Source organism: Chlamydotis macqueenii, chromosome 1 (genome assembly GCF_036417535.1).
Source record: "Chlamydotis macqueenii isolate bChlMac1 chromosome 1, bChlMac1.mat, whole genome shotgun sequence".
NCBI classification, from domain to species: Eukaryota; Metazoa; Chordata; class Aves; order Otidiformes; family Otididae; genus Chlamydotis; species Chlamydotis macqueenii.
Window position 1 is genome coordinate 101624428 of NC_141556.1, and position 17396 is coordinate 101641823.

At 41.9% G+C, this 17396-nt stretch overlaps 1 protein-coding gene across 1 annotated transcript; it reads left to right on the top strand.

Annotated features, from left to right (window-relative positions):
• Positions 1 to 4918: 4918 nt before the first annotated feature.
• GPA33 (glycoprotein A33) lies at positions 4919 to 15430 on the top strand. Its single transcript, XM_010123418.2, has 7 exons — positions 4919 to 4967; positions 9613 to 9764; positions 10654 to 10864; positions 11424 to 11582; positions 13858 to 13971; positions 14503 to 14626; positions 15292 to 15430. Exons 1-7 carry the CDS (start codon positions 4919 to 4921, stop codon positions 15428 to 15430), a joined length of 948 nt encoding a protein of 315 aa, XP_010121720.1.
• The last annotated feature ends 1966 nt before the right edge of the window (positions 15431 to 17396 follow it).

Below are 17396 nucleotides of genomic sequence, written 5' to 3' on the forward strand. Positions count from 1 at the left end.
AAGGTCTTTGATTCGGCCTCCCACAACATTCCTACCTCTAAAGTGCAGAGAGAGGGATTTGATGGACAGCCTGTTTGATTGATAAGGAACTGGCTGGATGGCTGCATCCAGTTACAGTCAACAGCTCAGTATCCAAATGGAGATCAGTAGCAAGTGGTGTACCTCAGGAGTCCCTACTGGGACCAGTACAGTTCAATATCTTCATTAATGACAGTGGGACTGACTGCACCCTCAGCAAGTCTGCGGATGACAACAAGCTGAGTGGTGTGGTTGATTTGGTAGAGGGAAGGGATGCCATCCAGAAGAACCCTGACAGGCTTGAGGAGTGGGCCTATGTGAACCTCCTGAAGTTCAACAAGGCCAAGCGCAAGGTCCTGCACCTGAGTTGGGGCAATCCCCAATATCAGTACAGACTGGAGGATGAAGGGATTGAGAGCAGCCCTGAGGAGAAGGACTTGGTGATACTGGTAGATGAAAACTTGGACATCAGCCAGCAATGTGCACTTGCAGCCCAGAAAGCCAACCACATCCTGGACTGCATCAAAAGAAGTGTGGCCAGCAGGTTGAGGTAGAGGATTCTGCCCCTCTGCTCCAGTCTTGTGAGACCCCACCTGGAGTACTGCGTCCAGCCCCCGACATAAGAAGGATATGGACCAGTTGGAGCGAGTCCAGAGGAGGGTCATGAAGCTGATCAGAGGGCTAGAGCACCTCTCCTATGAGGACAGTATGAGAGAGCTGGGGCTGCTCAGCCTGGAGAAGAGCAGGTTGTGGCCTTTCAGTACTTAAAGGGGGCTTATAAGAAAGATGTAGAGAGACTTTTTACCAGCGCCTGTAGTGACAGGACAAGGGGCAATGTTTTTAAACTAGGAGGGCAGATTTAGATTAGATACAAGGAAGAAATTCTTTACAATGAGGGTGGTGAGACACTGCAGCAGGTTGCCCAGAAAAGTTGTGGATGGCCCATCACTGAAGTGTTTAAAGTCAGGTTGGATGGGGTTTTGAGCAACCTGATCTAGAGGAAGGTGTCCCTGCTCATGGCAAGGAGGTTGGACTAGATGATCTTTAAAGGTCCCTTCCTGCACAAACAATTCTGTGGTTCTCTGATTGTATGATTAGCTGCTTTTTGTTCTTGGAAGAGCTAGGACTGAGGTACACTATGTCTTCTCCAATGCCTTTTCAAAGAGGAAACCTCCAAGTTCCCGTCTCTTGACCCTCTAGCAAAGCTCATGGGCCAGGCTGGTCCAGGGCGGAACGAGATGAAAGCGTAAGTGCTATTTACCAGTACTAGGGGCTCCAGTTCTGAGTCATGCAATGACATCCCACTGTTGATTCTTTTTGCAAACAAACAAGCAAACATGAAAGGAAGTGGAAGAGAGAACTGATCTATCTCATACCACAGATACCTTTGCTGCTGCATCATGCTGAGCAAGGCCTGGATAGCCCCCTTACTTCTTCCTTGAGTGCTGCATCCCCAAATGGGATGGAGTCACATCTGCAGGCATGTGATGTCATGGCAGGGAAAAGCCATGAAACAGGCACTCATGGCAAAGCTCTGGCAGTGTTGCCGCTACCTACAACAGTTCTTGTAGCTGTGGAGCCAATGCCTGTGAGCCTTGGAAGCTCACACTAGACAGGGAAAGGAAGTCAACTCAGAAACAAAACTAAAATCTTCTAAAATTGCCAGCTGTCCCAGTCTTTCTGTTTGGTCAGCTCTGCTGACTTCTCATAGGTAAACTGTACATTTGCCTCCTGCATTTATCCACAGCTCGTGAAGCCCCCAACAAGGACTGTCAGGGAAAAGTAACAAGATATAAGTGCCTAAATACCTTTTTCCAATCTAGGCCTAAATAACTAACAAAAGCAATAAATAAAGTGCATCTAAATGAGTGTGTTAATATTAGATTTATGTAGGTGTCTGTTGTTGAAGCATATGCTGAACACCTAGGAAACCAGTCTTATTTAGCTAAGTCTGCAAAACAACAGAACATTATAAATCTCAGAGCAACTAATTTACATGCATTACTCTCTCAACTTATTTATTTGTAATGCAACTGAGTGGCTGACAGAGGCAGGGCAAAACTTCCCACAGTGAATCACTTTCACACCAGTACTTCTGCATGGACACCAGTTAAGGCAGCCTGTCCATACAATTGGTGCCTGTCCCTCCTCCCCAGCACAGTGGAACAAGACACATGCCAATACGCTTGGAGGGGATGCACCTTGTTACTTTTACAGTTAAATAATAAGAGTATGTGAAAACAGTGTGTTTGTTTCACATGCAGTGCTTAATCTACACACCATCTTTTAGACAGTAAGACCTGCTTTAGGTATTTGAGGAACTATTGTTATAGCTTAACTCTGCAAGTTCTCTCTATTGTGGGTTTTTTACTAGCCAGATGCTGAAGTTAAGAAAACAGGCTAAACTCCGTGTATTTCCAGAAGCGGTGGGTCTAATAAGCCTGGTTTCCAATGGACCTGTGTCCTGCAGTCCAGGTGCCCCAGCACAACAAACATCCGTCGTGGAGTCATCAGCTCTTGTCCTCTGTGACTTCTCACTACACCATACTTCCCTATCTGCCTGGCTGCGCAAAAGATGAGACAGGCCGTGGTTAGGTGCATTGGTTGCGCAACCACAGATTCTTGGAATGGAAGACAACCATTAATGTCTAAGAGGTACCATTTATTTAGATTTCTCTCCTATCCCAACTGATTGGGATTGCTGATTTTTATGAGACTGAAAGGAACTTCCCATCTTTAAGATTACTAGTCATCTGTCAAATTTAGCTGAAATCAGTCAAGTGGGTTTTGAAATGATCGAGGAGAAGAGAAGTTGTATAAATTATAGTGGAAGTCTTATTTCTGTGAAGAGGATAATGGCAAGCTTACCAAGTTGGTACAGTGTCTGTCAGGGACTGTAACCAAGTTCATTCGGTAAATACTCAAAGCTGTTATGTACAGAACTGAGAATTAACAGAGGAAGTATGGGCAGATGGTGTACAGTGATGGCATTTCTGTTACTATTTCTGCTCACCAGATTCACTTAATGTATTAAATGGGAACAAAATGAAAAGTGTGGAAGCAAGAGTAAAGATCCTACATGTCTCTCCCTGGAGGCTGTGGGATAATGTCACAAAGACCTTAAAAGTCTTCAAAGGAGGTAAAAATTTCATCCTTGTGGGAAACCTCATTCTTGTGGGCTCCAAAGAGGAGAAAGGAGACTACTGAACTTGCTCCACTTTTGTTTACATCTTAAGTAATTTGTAGTTAGCATTCAGAGGTTAGCAAGCTGATCTTGGAAGAAGGCTCTCCTCTCTTTGCAGGGTCCTTGTCATCACTGAATGCCTGCAGCCTATCGAAGATGAGACACGTACAGGCATATATCAGGATGGATTTTTCTTCCAGCTGTCCTCATTTGGAAGATTGCTGAATAATACAGTTTCTATACTCTGATGAGCTTCATTTGCTTTGTGCTACCAGTTTGTTTGAAGAGAACTGAGGTTATATATCAAGTACAGAAGTATAGATTGTCCTTTCTATCATAGGGATTGGATTTCCAGTTACTCATAAGTTTCACTGTCTTGGAGGTGTTTTGAACAACTGCCATACAGACAAAAAGGCAGCCTTTAGCATGGCTTTTGGCAGGCTTACCATGCAAGTATGGGGTCAGCACAAGATAAAGATCCAGATCCCCTTTACTGGACTAAACACAGGTATCTCCAGTGTAGACTCCTGCTTTTGAGGTAGCCTCCTTCAATAATCAAAACAGAGTTCATCAGTATTATCACTGCATTGTGAGTATGATTAATTTCATCTGAAAATGATGTCTGAAGACATGAAGTCCCTGTCTGAGATGCCTAAAATGATCACTCACACCCTAAAAGTGACTTTGTCTCTCAGATGGCCAGAAGTAGAGCATAGATGACTACCCTAGACGCAGACATCCCTTGCTGCCTGTGGGCAGTGAAGAGTTTAAAAGCCATGCTAGCCAGCTGCACTCAGTTAAATGTAATGTCAGATATTTGCCTGAGCTGCCACCGGTCCTCCTTTTATTCTTCAGTCAATTATAGCAGCAGTTATTTGTGCTTTCCAAGTGCCCATCCAGAACACGGGAGCAGCGCCTGGACTTCGACTGCGCATGCCTCAACAGATACATAGCCAGTATGCTACGAGCCGTTGATTGGTTTATCTAACAGCCTTTTTCAGCCGGAAGGTAGAAAGCACCTCTGGTACACACAGCTTGTTGTGCAAGCCATACACTGGGACAGTTGAACAGTAGGCATAAAAGCATAAGAACCTGGCTGAGATGCATCTCACTTATATTTAGATAACTCATTAGTCATCAAATTTTCATAAATTACATATTCTTACAAGTATTTAAGATAAGTGGAGTAAGCAGCTCAGTTCCTTAAAGCCTGGATGTGGGCAGCTGCCTGCATTGTAAAACACTTGAGTACATTTTTAACTCTGGCCCTAGGCTCCCTTAATAAATATTTAAGATGAATGAGGCTTATCCTCCCCTAGCTAGATGTCATCATATGCATGACTTCAATTGTATGGTACACTCCCAGTTACTGCACCCTTCCGTTTGCCTCTTCTCTTGTTTTATGTACCTGCGTGTTATGAGAAACTGGGAAAGGCAGTTTAATGAGGGAAGAAAGTTCACAACTGGGGAAGGAGTTCACAAGTCTCCTCTCTGCCCCTAGGCAGAGAGCAGCAAGCGATGTCAAAGCCTACTGGTGATCCGGCTTGTCATTCTGCCTGGGAGGGGAGTGGCAGACCAGAGAAGAAGTGTTTTAAAAGCGACTGAGGAAGTGAACCTGAGATGCCACTGTGAAGCAGCCCTTCAGCGAAAGCCAATTACTTCCCCAGCCACCTAGAGATTACAAGGCAGAGCACCCTGAGGTGAAACAAAGGAAAGATGAGGAGGACGGCAATGAAAAGACTTTGGCTGTTCGTTTTCAGTGCAAGTGAGTACTAATTTGGTTATGTCCTCTAGGGTTGGGTAGAAGGAAACAGTACTACAAAGTCTGAGTACTCCAATAGACTTTGTGCGTTTCTCTTTTGTTTAGTAAAAGTTCCTTCATGTTTATGGTTAGGCAGGTGTGTTTACCATCTCTGTGCTGAACGTCCAGACTCACAGGCATCTCCTAAAGCCGCAAGACAGTGTTAGGAACAGGAAAAGAATGCTATTCTTCATGAGGCTGGAAAATATTTTTTGAAAGTAGTTTTAATGGTTTTTGTTAACTACAGTGCTTATCTCTGAAGAAGGAAATTCCTCAACTGGAAAAAGTGGAAAAGTCTTTGGGTTTTACTCTTGTATACATAAATCTGCATGTAGGATACATCTCTTTAAATCCTACTCTTTTATGTACTCCAGTACATATTGTGATCTCTATATATTATTCACATCAAGGGGATGCACAATGATCCCTACTAATGCATATAAATCAGCCAGCTCACCCTTGGCCTTCACCACAGACTTGCCCTTTCTCACCCTGCCTTGCGGAGAACTGCAGTCTCAGTTCCACTGCTTTTTGACCTGTCTCTTCTTCTCATATTGATGCTCCTACACCTTCTTCCAGGCTTCAAACAAAGCTATGTGCATAGAAATCACTTGGGTGTTTTACAAAAAATCCTGAAAACCTCACATCAACAATAAGACCCACAAGAAGGAAATTCACAAAGTTTAATGTAATTAGAAAAAGCAGATGTGCTCCACAGGCAACAAACGTGGCTTGGGTCATGATTTGATGATCATTATGTAAATTGTTTAATGCCATTGGTATTCATTCTCCTTTTCCATTATTCTAACCTTTCATGCTATACAAACTATAGATTGGAAACTTCTCAGAGCAGAAATATGTATGTTGGGCGAAGCTCTTCTTGCCTGCTTGGGCAGGACTCAAATGGCAATAATTCAGTGAAAAAATACTAGCCTGTAAAATATTTTTGGAGAAGGTATAGTAGATTCTTGCACTGCACCGGAGTGGAGAAACTGCACAGCATGTGGCAGAGCAGTGTTGGGATGCCAGAGCTGCACTGAACGAGCTGCATCAGGATCTCGGCACAGGCTGACTTCACCTGCTGCACAGCTTCTCACTGCAGTTGTGTAAATAACCGGTACTGTGTACTTGCTGAAGGAAAAGCTCCTAATTTTCATTCTGAATCAAACAAAATATTTACTTTTAAAGCGAATGTCACATTTAAGAGGTTTCCTTCTTCCACTTCGGAATTAAACTTCAGCTAAATTCTGAGGTAAAGGATTGAGGAATTAAAAGTCGAAGCATTTCCTTGTAAAAGTGAAGTAACACATTTCCACTCTTCCTACATTTCTCACTAGCCACATCTACCAAGACAAATCAGCAATAATAATTTTGCTTGATCAGAATCTCAATTGTTTTCCGCAAACAAAATATTCCTCTAATTGTTTCCAGCTCTATCAATTACCCTTCATTCTGTTTTGATTAACTCAGTAAGGAATGTGAAAGTAGACACATCACTTTGATTTTCTTCTTCATTTGTGCAAGTACAAATGTTTAAGTTGAACAGAGGGAGATAAAACCTTTCTCAATTTCTTAAAATGTTACAGACATACTAATTAATAATACAAAAAAAAGTAATTCTAAGGCTTAAATTTAGGTGACGCCATCCCTGTAGTACTATACAGGCTACTTGCCCTCTCCTTTTCTGAAGTTCTTTCAGAATTGGCCTTCTCCTCCCTTCAGCCATACTTTGAATAGATTGTGTTTTCTCTCGGGAAAAAAAAAAAAAACGAAACAACTCTTGAAGAATAAAACCTCAATTTTTAGATATCCTGACCACGAATAGCTGCCTGTCGATGACTCGGTGAAGAAGTGAAATGTGGTAAGAAGGGGGAAGGAGGGCGTGAGGGAACGGCATCTCAGAATGAAACAGTGCAGCTTCCCTGAGAGCCAGGAGGAGCCCGAACACAGGAGGAGTGGGAGCCAGAAAGAGATGTTGTGAGTGAAAAATGTGAGAACACCAGATGAATTCGGGCATTAGGGTGACAGCAACAGACGAATAAGCAGTCTTGCTTCTTACAGGCTGTGTCTCTTGCACACGGTGTTTGCTTCAGCTGTTCCCTGACTCTGCACTGGAGACATGTTTGGAAAAAAACAAAGATCTCATTTATTGTAGGAGTTGAGTTGTCTAATTGGAAAAAGGAAAAGCACTTGTGAAGGGAAGCCTTAGGGTTGGGCAGTCTCTTTTCTACCTCAGGGCTGAGTTAATGACCTGTCAGTGAACTCCAGCCTGGTGGAACCAGTTTCGGAGTGACAAAAGAATCAGGAAATGGGTTTTGCTCAATCTCCTCGTACAGATGGTGGTGCTTTTCACCTAAATGCAGGAAAGCGTCTCTATACAGTCATGATAGGCAATGAGACAGCTTTCATAGGTGTCTCATAGAGTGCACAAGGGAAAAACACAGTCAGAAAGAGCTCGGAGTCTATGCAAACATGGCCCTTTCACTGGGTGCTCCAGATCAGGGAAAGACCTGGGAGTGGCTGCAATAAAACCATGCTAGAAATACTTTGCCCTACTGGTTTCCTTCTCATAGCTGTCAGCAGCTGTAAATGAACTAATCCCCAAGATAACAGAAGCCACTACCGTGATGTCACAGAGGAAGAGACGAAAACACATGCTTAACTAATTAATCGTGCAAGACTGTAGAACAACTCAGTTATGGGATGGGGACCACAGAAAGGTGGGGACTTTGGCTAGAAGCATCCTGCTCTGGTCACTTGGCTGCCTCTCCTTACCAGAACGTGAACAAGCACAGGACTTTGTACTCCTGCTGAAAATGTCTGAAGCTGCTTCTGAAGACAGTTGTGGAAGAGAGGGCATCCCTGCCTGGCAGCTAGGAAAGAGGGAGGAGGGAAGGGTTTGGCTGCTGTGAAAATTCCTGTCAAACTTCTCTCAGGGGAGGGAAGATGCAGCAGTTCTGTAAGTATAGGCTGTTTTAAGAAGAGACTTGAAGAACCATTTGCTATGGAGAACAGACTGGATCTGGGAAGCTGTTACAGAAGCTTTAGCCTCTCCCGAGGGGGAGCAGATCTCTGTGCCAACTGTCCCACGTAACCCTGTGCAAGAATTGCTACCAGCAGGTTCCTAGTGCAGTGACAACAAAACCTTTTGGGTCCTTACACTGTTATTGTCTAAGGGACACTCTCATTCACTGCTGTTATACTCAAGGATCTGGTAGTGCTCAACCTGCCAATGGCTTTCTCTTATTGACCTAATGCATGTGGTTGTGATCTTTTCCTGACTGTGAAAGCACATATTCACAATCCATTTGCAACTCCAAGTGGAATCTAGGTGTCCTTTATTCTCTGCCTTAATATTACATTTCCTTATGGATCTAATCTGGACAGAGATATGGCAGAATGAGAACCTAAAGCTTGCTAGATGACAACTTTTCAGTCAAATCCTCTCCAGGGAACACTGACTCAGCCTAGTTCCTTCAGAAGCAAACCTTCACCACCACACATAATGTGCCCCTCTCAGGGAGAGCACACATCTCTGCCCTCCTCCATTTTCCTCCTTACTGGACCATATTCTTCTTTGCCATGGGAGTGCCTCTGAGTACCACTCCCTTTCTTGCCTCCCTGCACTCTCTTTATCTGGTTTCAGACTTAAATTTTTTTCAAATGATTCAGTTCGGTGCCATAAAAAAAAAACAAACCACACAAAAACAAACCACCATACAGACTGTAAGGAGAAAGCAGGTGTTTTTAAAAATAGGTTCCCACAAACATGAAGGTCATCTATGGCAGGGCAGAGGTAAACCTCCAGCCGAGTTCTGAGAATAACTAAGACCTGCCACTAGCTAATGCTCAGGTATGATGAATAAAGCATCAAGTCAAATGGAATACAGTGTAAAAGAAACACCAACCTGGCGTCCTGCATGCTTCACCAGGGCACAGAGAGATTTCTGTTTTATTCAACTCTCAGCTATTCCTGTGCGCCACAGGCAGAAGCTACAGTTCTTGGAGAAAGGTGACTATGAACCTCCTCATTTTGAAAAATGAATAGCAATTCTTCTCTTGTTTCTTTCAAGCTCTTTTTGCTTTTCTAGGTTTTTCTCTTTTCAGGGCATTACATGAACAGGTTTTGATTCCCTAGTACAAAATGTCACTTCTCTATGGACTTGGATTGAGGCAAGTTATTTGACAATTTTCCTGATCTCTGAAATTTGACAATATCAATTTGTTAGTTTAGCCTGAATCCTTAAGGCTGCTGATGCTCTTGTATTATCTGTTTATCTGGCTCCCTCTGTACATTTAGAACTGTCAAAGGATGTCAGTAACACTAAAAGAGGGCTCAGGAAAGAAAAAAAAATCTTTATAAACTCCCTGGCAATGTATGTCCAGGTAAAGAAGAGGGAAGCGAGGAATGCAAAGCAGAGTTTAGCTCTGTGCAGCAACTTCCTATAGTCAATCAGCCACAGCATACACCACCTCATGCTCAGTAGGGAATGTCACGGATGACAGACAGGATGTGGGGTTATTGTGACATGTAAGAAAGCCAAGGAAACAAAATGTGGAACCCAGATGTCATTAATTTTGCTGACTGCAGAATTTTTTCTCTTCCTAGTTCTGGTGACTGCTCATGCCCTCACTGTGGAAGCACCTGCCAAGGAAATACAGGTGGCACGAGGGAACAACGTTACTCTCCGCTGTAATTTTAAAACTGAGGCTGCTGTTACCTCAGGAGATCTTGTTGTCTGGAGGAAAATCAATAGCGTGGTAAATCAAGTTACATAAAGAAACATATGATAGGGCATCCAAGAGGGGAGCGGGAGGAGAGACGGAAGCAGGACTGTGGGTGGGAATGTGTGTCAGAAGAAAAAGATTCCTTCAAGACTTTCTTAAATCTCAGAACTATGCAAACAGAAGCTCTGATTCCAGATGTAATTTATCCCCTGAATTTATCTATTAATGACCCTAGGCAAGCCCTTATCCTTCTCTTTTCTCTCTCTTGGTCTTACATCTTTGGTCTTACATCATTGTATGTAGTATGATTTTACATCTAGTAACATGTGTGAAATAGATATTTTATAAAAAGGTATGCATAGTTTATACATATGTATTTATATATACACATACGGTTGATACTATATAAAAAGTTTTAAGTTGATGATAATAGTACACGGAGAGATTCTTGAGGTCTCCTACATTCACATGGAGAATTTGAAGGTAAAGAGACCTCTAAAGTTCTCCTTGACTTGGGAATTAGTGGGAAAGGAATTAGCTTTTGGAGATCTCCTTGCAGTAACTGCCAAGGGTTTATTCTCTGAAGATCCTTGCTGGAAGAAAGCAAGGGAGTTTGTGTAATCATAGGGGAATTTGATTGACATATGAATCTCAGACAAGTTTCAGTGTCCTGTCATGGAGAGGAAAGGTGAATAAGCCCCACAAAAGAAATCAGTAGTCTCCAACTTCAGATAAGGTGGGGAAAACAGAAAACTAGACTCTTTAATTTCTGTGTTTTTCTTGGCTTTTTGGCAAACTTGGGCAGCTTAAGGCCCTCTTTTCCAAGCTGTTCTTCTCTTATGAGCAGGCTAATCCAGTTAGTTAGGTTGTAGACTCACACAGAAGAAACTAAGATTGATCATTTTCCCTCCCTCTCTATCAGGATGATGTGGTCACTAGGTATTTTGATGGACTTGTACAGTATGGCAAGGGCTATGAAAACCATATACATTTTAGTGGTGATGTAAACAAAGGGGACATCAGTATCACCATCAATGCAGTGACCATGGAAGACAATGGGACATACACATGCAACGTTCGTCTACGGAATGACCCTCCCAGGCAGACTGCAGCCTTGGCTCTTTTTGTCCTTGGTAAGCATGATGGAGACAACACCACATCCATGAGATAAAACACCGTCCTTTCTCTAATATCCACATTGGTTTATACAACAGATTTTCTAGCAGAAAACAACTTTACAGGAAGTCATCATCCACAATTCCATTTTTGGTCTTTTCCTACTACTATGGAAGCAGGTTGGAAGGCTTAGAGCACCCAATTCCCTTAGATACCTGACTGTAGAAAATAGTCTTTAGAGTTGTAGAGTTCATTTTCCTAATAACCCCTGCCTCATCTCAGGGCATTCCTCATTCCCCCTGTAGCTTGTCATACTCCAGTTATCAAAGGAGGAGTTACCCAACACTATTAGACATATCCCAAAAAGCATCTTACAATTCCTTCTTGGCTGACCAGTGCCAAGAAAGGAGAAACAAATTACAGACAAGTTCACTCCAGTTCCTTTGAGAAGAAGGCGGTAGGTGCAAGACCAGCACCTCTGTTTAGCAAGAATAAAAACCACGGGTGCAGGAGATGGGTTGAAACAAAAAAAACTACTTCTGATTAATAAAATTCCTTCCTTTTTCCTTCCTTCAGTTGCACCATCCAAGCCAGAATGCAAGATTTTGGGAACAGCAGAATATGGACAGACAATCAATCTGACCTGCATTTCTCATGAGGGCTCCCCAAAACCCAGATACACCTGGCAAAGCTTCAATGTACAAAATGAGCCCCGTGTACTACAAACAAGAGAAGGTACGAGAAATTAAAAGACATCAAGTCTTTGAGCTGTCTGTAGATCAGGGTTGGAAATATTTTGAAATGCAAATACAAAAATACACTTAGGGCTTTTTCTAGGAAGTTCTCTGACCAGGATTTTGAAAAGTTGTCCTTTTGACACAAGACACACTCACAAGTAACTTAGCAGGGGGAAAAGGACTGTTACCTGAAGTAACATTGGTCAGTAAGATTTTTCACTTCAGCTCTCACCTGGTGAGAAAGCTGGCTCACTCTGGAAACAACCAGAAATAATTACTTCTGAACTGCTGGGTGTAAGGGGGCATAACTAAGGAATAACATCGAGGTTTCTAATTGGTGTGTGTTAATATCTCAACAATGACCAGGTCACTTTCTGTGGTAAAGGCAAACAAGTTACCTCTGAAAGCTACTTTGCTTCCAGAGATCACTCCTCACCCAGAGGAAAGTCATATCAGAAAGAGTTACACCATTCTTCCTCTGAGCATAACAGAGACTTCTGGTTCTTTAGGACTGTCACACAGGCCCAGTATTTTATCTGCTTTCATTTTAAGTCAGAATCTGAAGGAAAAAAAAAAAAAAAGGAACTGAATTTACATGACAGAATCTTTCGTAGAACTACTCACACAGAAATTAGGATTTAATAGCCTTTGAAGTATAGTAGTGACAGAGAACTCAGATTTATTCCTTTAAACAACTTTGTTTCTTCCTGGTGTGTTGAGCTCCAGAAAGACTGAGTATCTGTACTCACCCCATTTGGTTTAAGTTACTATAGCATCGCTAAGGAGGTAAACCAAATACGATCAGACTCGATGGGATATTCAGCACTCACTTGCTGATTCCTTGCATGAATTATGCAAAAGACAAAATGTCACCAGGGACACAAACCTCATTCATTTGACTGGCCACTAAGTGGTGCCAACGCATCAGGCACAGCCTTGAACATACCGGGATTTGTTCTCTTAGAGCAGCAGCTGCTGCCTGTTTCTGCCCTAATCCTGTTCTTCCCTGGGACAGGGGTCTCTTCCGGTCCATTTCCACCTCACTTCTGTTTTCATCAGAGCACCGATGTCCCAGTAGTGTGCCGACTGTCCCCTTTTGTCCCAAGCTGGCTGGGGGCCCTACTGTTGCTACAAGCAATTCCTTTCTGTGCTAAGCAAGTCCCAGTGTTGCAGAGCATGCAGAATCCCCTTAGGAGCCACTCCAAAATGGGTAGTATCTGACTTGCATTTTTCCCAATTTGACTCACCAGTTAATTACTTTTGATTTAATATAAGAGGATTTACAGTCTGGTTATAGACTGCAACTCTGAGAGCTATAAACATCACACTGAAGAAAAAAAAAAATTAAAAAAAAAAGAAAAAAAGAAGTAAGCACGGATGGTATGTAGAGACTGAAATAAAAAAAAAAATCAAGTATGCAGTCTGTTATTTTTTTTGCTTGCATGCTCTTTTACCATCTGGCACTAGGCGCCAGCAGAGACTAAACAGAATCCCAGTCCTTCTTCTGAAAGAACTGAGATCACAGGGAAAATAAAACAGGAAAGTCACTGAAAAGTATTCAGAGCCTTTTGCTTTTAGAGCAGGAATCTGGACCTTTATCAGTAGATGACAAGCAAAAAGCATGGACTACACATACAAATATCAGCTGGAGATGTAACAAACAAAAACTGACTGCTTGAGCAGAGCTAAGCTTTAGCACATGGTTCTGAGCTCTGTTAGGCTGGACAGAAAACATCAGTATCATAGCAATCCCATGTCACTGCATTTCTTTTCCTTAATTTATTTTCACAGCCTGCACGGCCTCTCCCAGACTGGAAAACTATTTCCTCCACTTCTAAATAATTCAGATCTGAAATCCTAAGAGCTGGAGCATTGAGCTTTTTGTTGTTTTACAAGTTAAATAATCAAATGGCCAGTTCTAAAAGCCAGATGCTGGTTTGGGCCATCTTATATTTCTCAGCAAAATTCAATGCAAAAAAAAAAAGCTTTCACTAAGCACACACACCTCTTCGCCCTGCACCTACAATTTTCTTTTTAAAAGGAATGCTCAAATGCCACACATTCCCTGTAATCAAAACAGCACACTTCCATTTGTCCTCCCACAAATCACACTAAAACTAGCGTGGCAGCTCCTGAGCAAGACAGAGCGATCCATCAGCTTTAATAACCTTTCATCACTCCCAGTACCCTGGGCTGGAATTGAAGAGCTGCTGTCCCCACTTCCTTCCCCGCTTTAATTTTCTTTTTTGGACTGGATTTGTGTTTCACAACAGGGGAACAAATAACTCTGAAGAACATCTCGGCAGACACCTCTGGCTTTTACATCTGCACTTCAACAAACAGTGTGGGAATGGAATTTTGCAACATGACAGTCAGCGTTGTGCCACGTAAGAGATGGGGTTGCTTACCGGACAAGTAGTACCAGAGAAAGTATCCCAGCTGTGTGTCAAAGGATTAATGGAGACAATGGAGACAGAAGTATAAAATTCTGCTTTCTCTCTCAAAAAGAAAGCACACTTTTTTACCTTTAAGAGAGATTCTCTGCATTAATTCACATGCTAATAGAGCACTCACTAACTCATAGGGTTAGTTCACAGATGACGAAAAAAAACCCCGTGTAGTGAGATAGGTCTGAGCCCCCAAAGTCTGAAGCTAAACTGTATCGACAAAGAACAACAGTTGTTCAGATCCAGGGGCTCCTTCGTATCACTGTCTAACTAATTGCTCCTGCAGTCTTATCAGCTACCCAGTACAGAATGAATTTCAGTTGCTATAGTAAAATAAATGTGGCTTCCACTGGGTCTGGGTCTGGTAGGGACATCTGACACCTGGTGGTGGGATCTGAAGTCCAGTAATTGTGCTGATTGCATTTGATATCATTCTCACTGCAAAGGCCTAATTCTTTTCTTCCTGTATAGCATCCATGAACATAGCTCTTTACGCTGGCATCATTGGTGGAGTCATTGCTGCAATTGTAGTTATTGGTATTTTAGCCTATTGCTGCTGCTGTCGGGCGGACAAGCACAAGGACTATGAGATGACGTAAGTACCTTTCTCTCGGAAAGTGAATGGAAAATGTGAAGCGTTCACGTTCTCCCTCCAGCGTCAACATATGGAATCAAAAACATGGGAGAAAAAAGAAATCAAGGAAAGTGTGCACTGGTTTCTCCTTTCAGTTTCTACCCTAGTGGCTCGCATCCCTTCTCATGGAATATGCCCAGTATTAGCAGCCACGTTCATGGTCTCTGGAGTAGAACCCAAGCACTCAAACCTTGGAACTGAATTAGCAAGCCCAAGTCAGTCAAGTATGCACAGCTACTTGATAAGCAAAGCCCAGACTGCTCATTTCTCTGAGTCCCTATAGCTGTTTCTGTCCTTGCTAGCCTGAATCACCATGAGGCTCTGTACTCAGAATTAGCACTCCAAGATAGAAACCTTTTCTTTATTCTCATGATGGAAAGAGCCCATTGGAAGAAAAGCGGGATGAGAAAAGATACACCAGTCACCCTTTCTCTACATACACGCCACAGAAAAAAAAAGTAGCTCATGCACCTCTTGCATCACCAGCAAGACTTAATTTATGAAGTTCAGTTTGGTACACTTCCAGGTCACCTTAGAGCAGTCTAAAACCATTCTAACACAAAATCTCTTCAGTAAAATTTCTACCCAGTTTTAATTAACATCTCTACTCCTGAACAATGTTTTAGGGAGCGAGAAGATAGAAATGAACCCTCTAAAGAGACACCTACAAGGAATGAGGGAGCAGAGGATGATATTGAAGATGAAGAAAGAAGCAGGAGGACAATGCCATCTTCAGAATTTGCTGAGGCACAGATACCAGTGTAGAAAAGAAATCAATCCCTCTTTCTTACTGCAGGAAGGTTTTTTTGAATAATAAAATGAAAGCTAATGGCTCTGCCTTTACGTTCTGGGAGAGAATATCCTTGTCTCCCCAGAAAGAAGTGCTTAACGTACAATGAGTACTAATACATAACCTCATAGCAGAAAAATGCCTGTGAAGCACCGTTTCACCCAGTCATCCAAAAATAACCAGTCTTCTAGACTTCCCACTTTCTGAAAAAAGAAGCCAGCCAGGTCTATTTGGAGAACAGAGTTGCTACTGTATTCCCAGATCCACAGAAGGTTTCAAGTCACTGAGGAAGGGTGGTCTTGCGTATGGTGTTATGCAAGTGTCACAGCTTACAGCATGGTCCAGTGTAGAAATTATTTTATGCAGACCAAAACAAACTGTTTTTTACAGACATCTTATTAAATGTGTTCTTTGTATAAATTATACATGCACATACAAATAAAAATATGGAAAAAAATTCATGTATGACCAATGAGAGTCTCCTGTTTGGAACAACAATACATACTAATGGAATGGATAAAGTAAGAAGTTAGATGGATTTGTAATTGGCAGCTGATAAGATCTAGAAACAGTCTAGTAGCCTCTATACTGTTAGATTCCTGAACTCAGGAGTTCCAGCTCAGAGAGTTTCTAAATAGTAATTTTCACTACATTATCCTCTCCTCTCGACTGTTGCATGGGCAAGTCAGAAATAGTCCACTGCTCCTGCTGTTGCTTCTGAAAAAATGACAGTATGAGAACACATACATGGCAAGTACCTCTTTAATAAAAAGAAGGAAAAAAAAAAACAAAACAGGAAAAAGAAGGAAAAGTATCTTTTATTCAAAATTGCAACAATTTAGTGAAAAGCACTATGCATGCAAAATGTGTGCAAACATGGAGAGAACTCCCTTCACTAGTATCTTGTCCTTGGAAGAGAACGGACTCTCTGTCCAAAAGACTGTCAATATGGTATTAAAGCTAATTAAGAGCTGTTTGGTTTGTTCAAAGCCATGTTGTTCAATAAATGACGTACACTACAATCCTTTCAAAACTCTCTATTGCCTCTTTGACTTCAGGAGTTTCAGAACCTTACTGCAATGCCTCCCACATACCCTTTACCGTCAAGTAGTTACTTTAAAACCTGTAACAAAAAACTAAAATACAACTTTAAAGAAGAACCAGCAATCCTCCTACATATGGGCAGCATTTTCTAGATTTTAAACTATGCAAAAGAGACTTCCAGAACTGTTATTGTGGCTTGCTTTCTGGCTGCCTTTGTTTTACACGGTACTTAAAATATAACTATTTATTTGTACTAATAACACCTGCAAAGACCAACAACCAGACTTCTTTACAAAATACATATAAACCCAAATATCTCCGGCAATGAACAACCTGAAATGCAACTCAGCAAGACATTCTGAGGACCTATTCCTGTGCTTAGTTTAGATGCATGACAGAACATTGCAAAAATGGATGACTAAAAAAGAATTTTGCACACAGAAGCTGAAGGCAGATAAAAAATGAGGTGCATAGCTCAGAAACAGAGCTGACGTTATTTTATTATCTTTTGTAACAAGCAAGTATTATATGAATTATCTAATTAGCATTGTAACAAGTTTTTACCGTGAAACAAAGCTATTTCTTTTATAAATGTTACAGACATTAGTTGGTACTCTGCATTCCCTCACAAATGTCTGTACCCAGGGGGTGAAGAGGGCTTCTGCTGAGGGATAATAGTGTGGACTCTCAAAAATCTTAACTGGCCAGACCAGCAAAAGCTCTTGACAGTTATAAGAAGTATTTATGGCCAGAAACCGGCTCTTGCCTCTAAACCATTTTAACACTGTGTTACCTACTCCGTGCTCTTCACTTTTAGGATGTGTGAAGCTTATTTGCTAGTCTTGAAGTAACATTTGCACATTGGACATTTTAAGCATAAAGAAGAATGCAGAATTG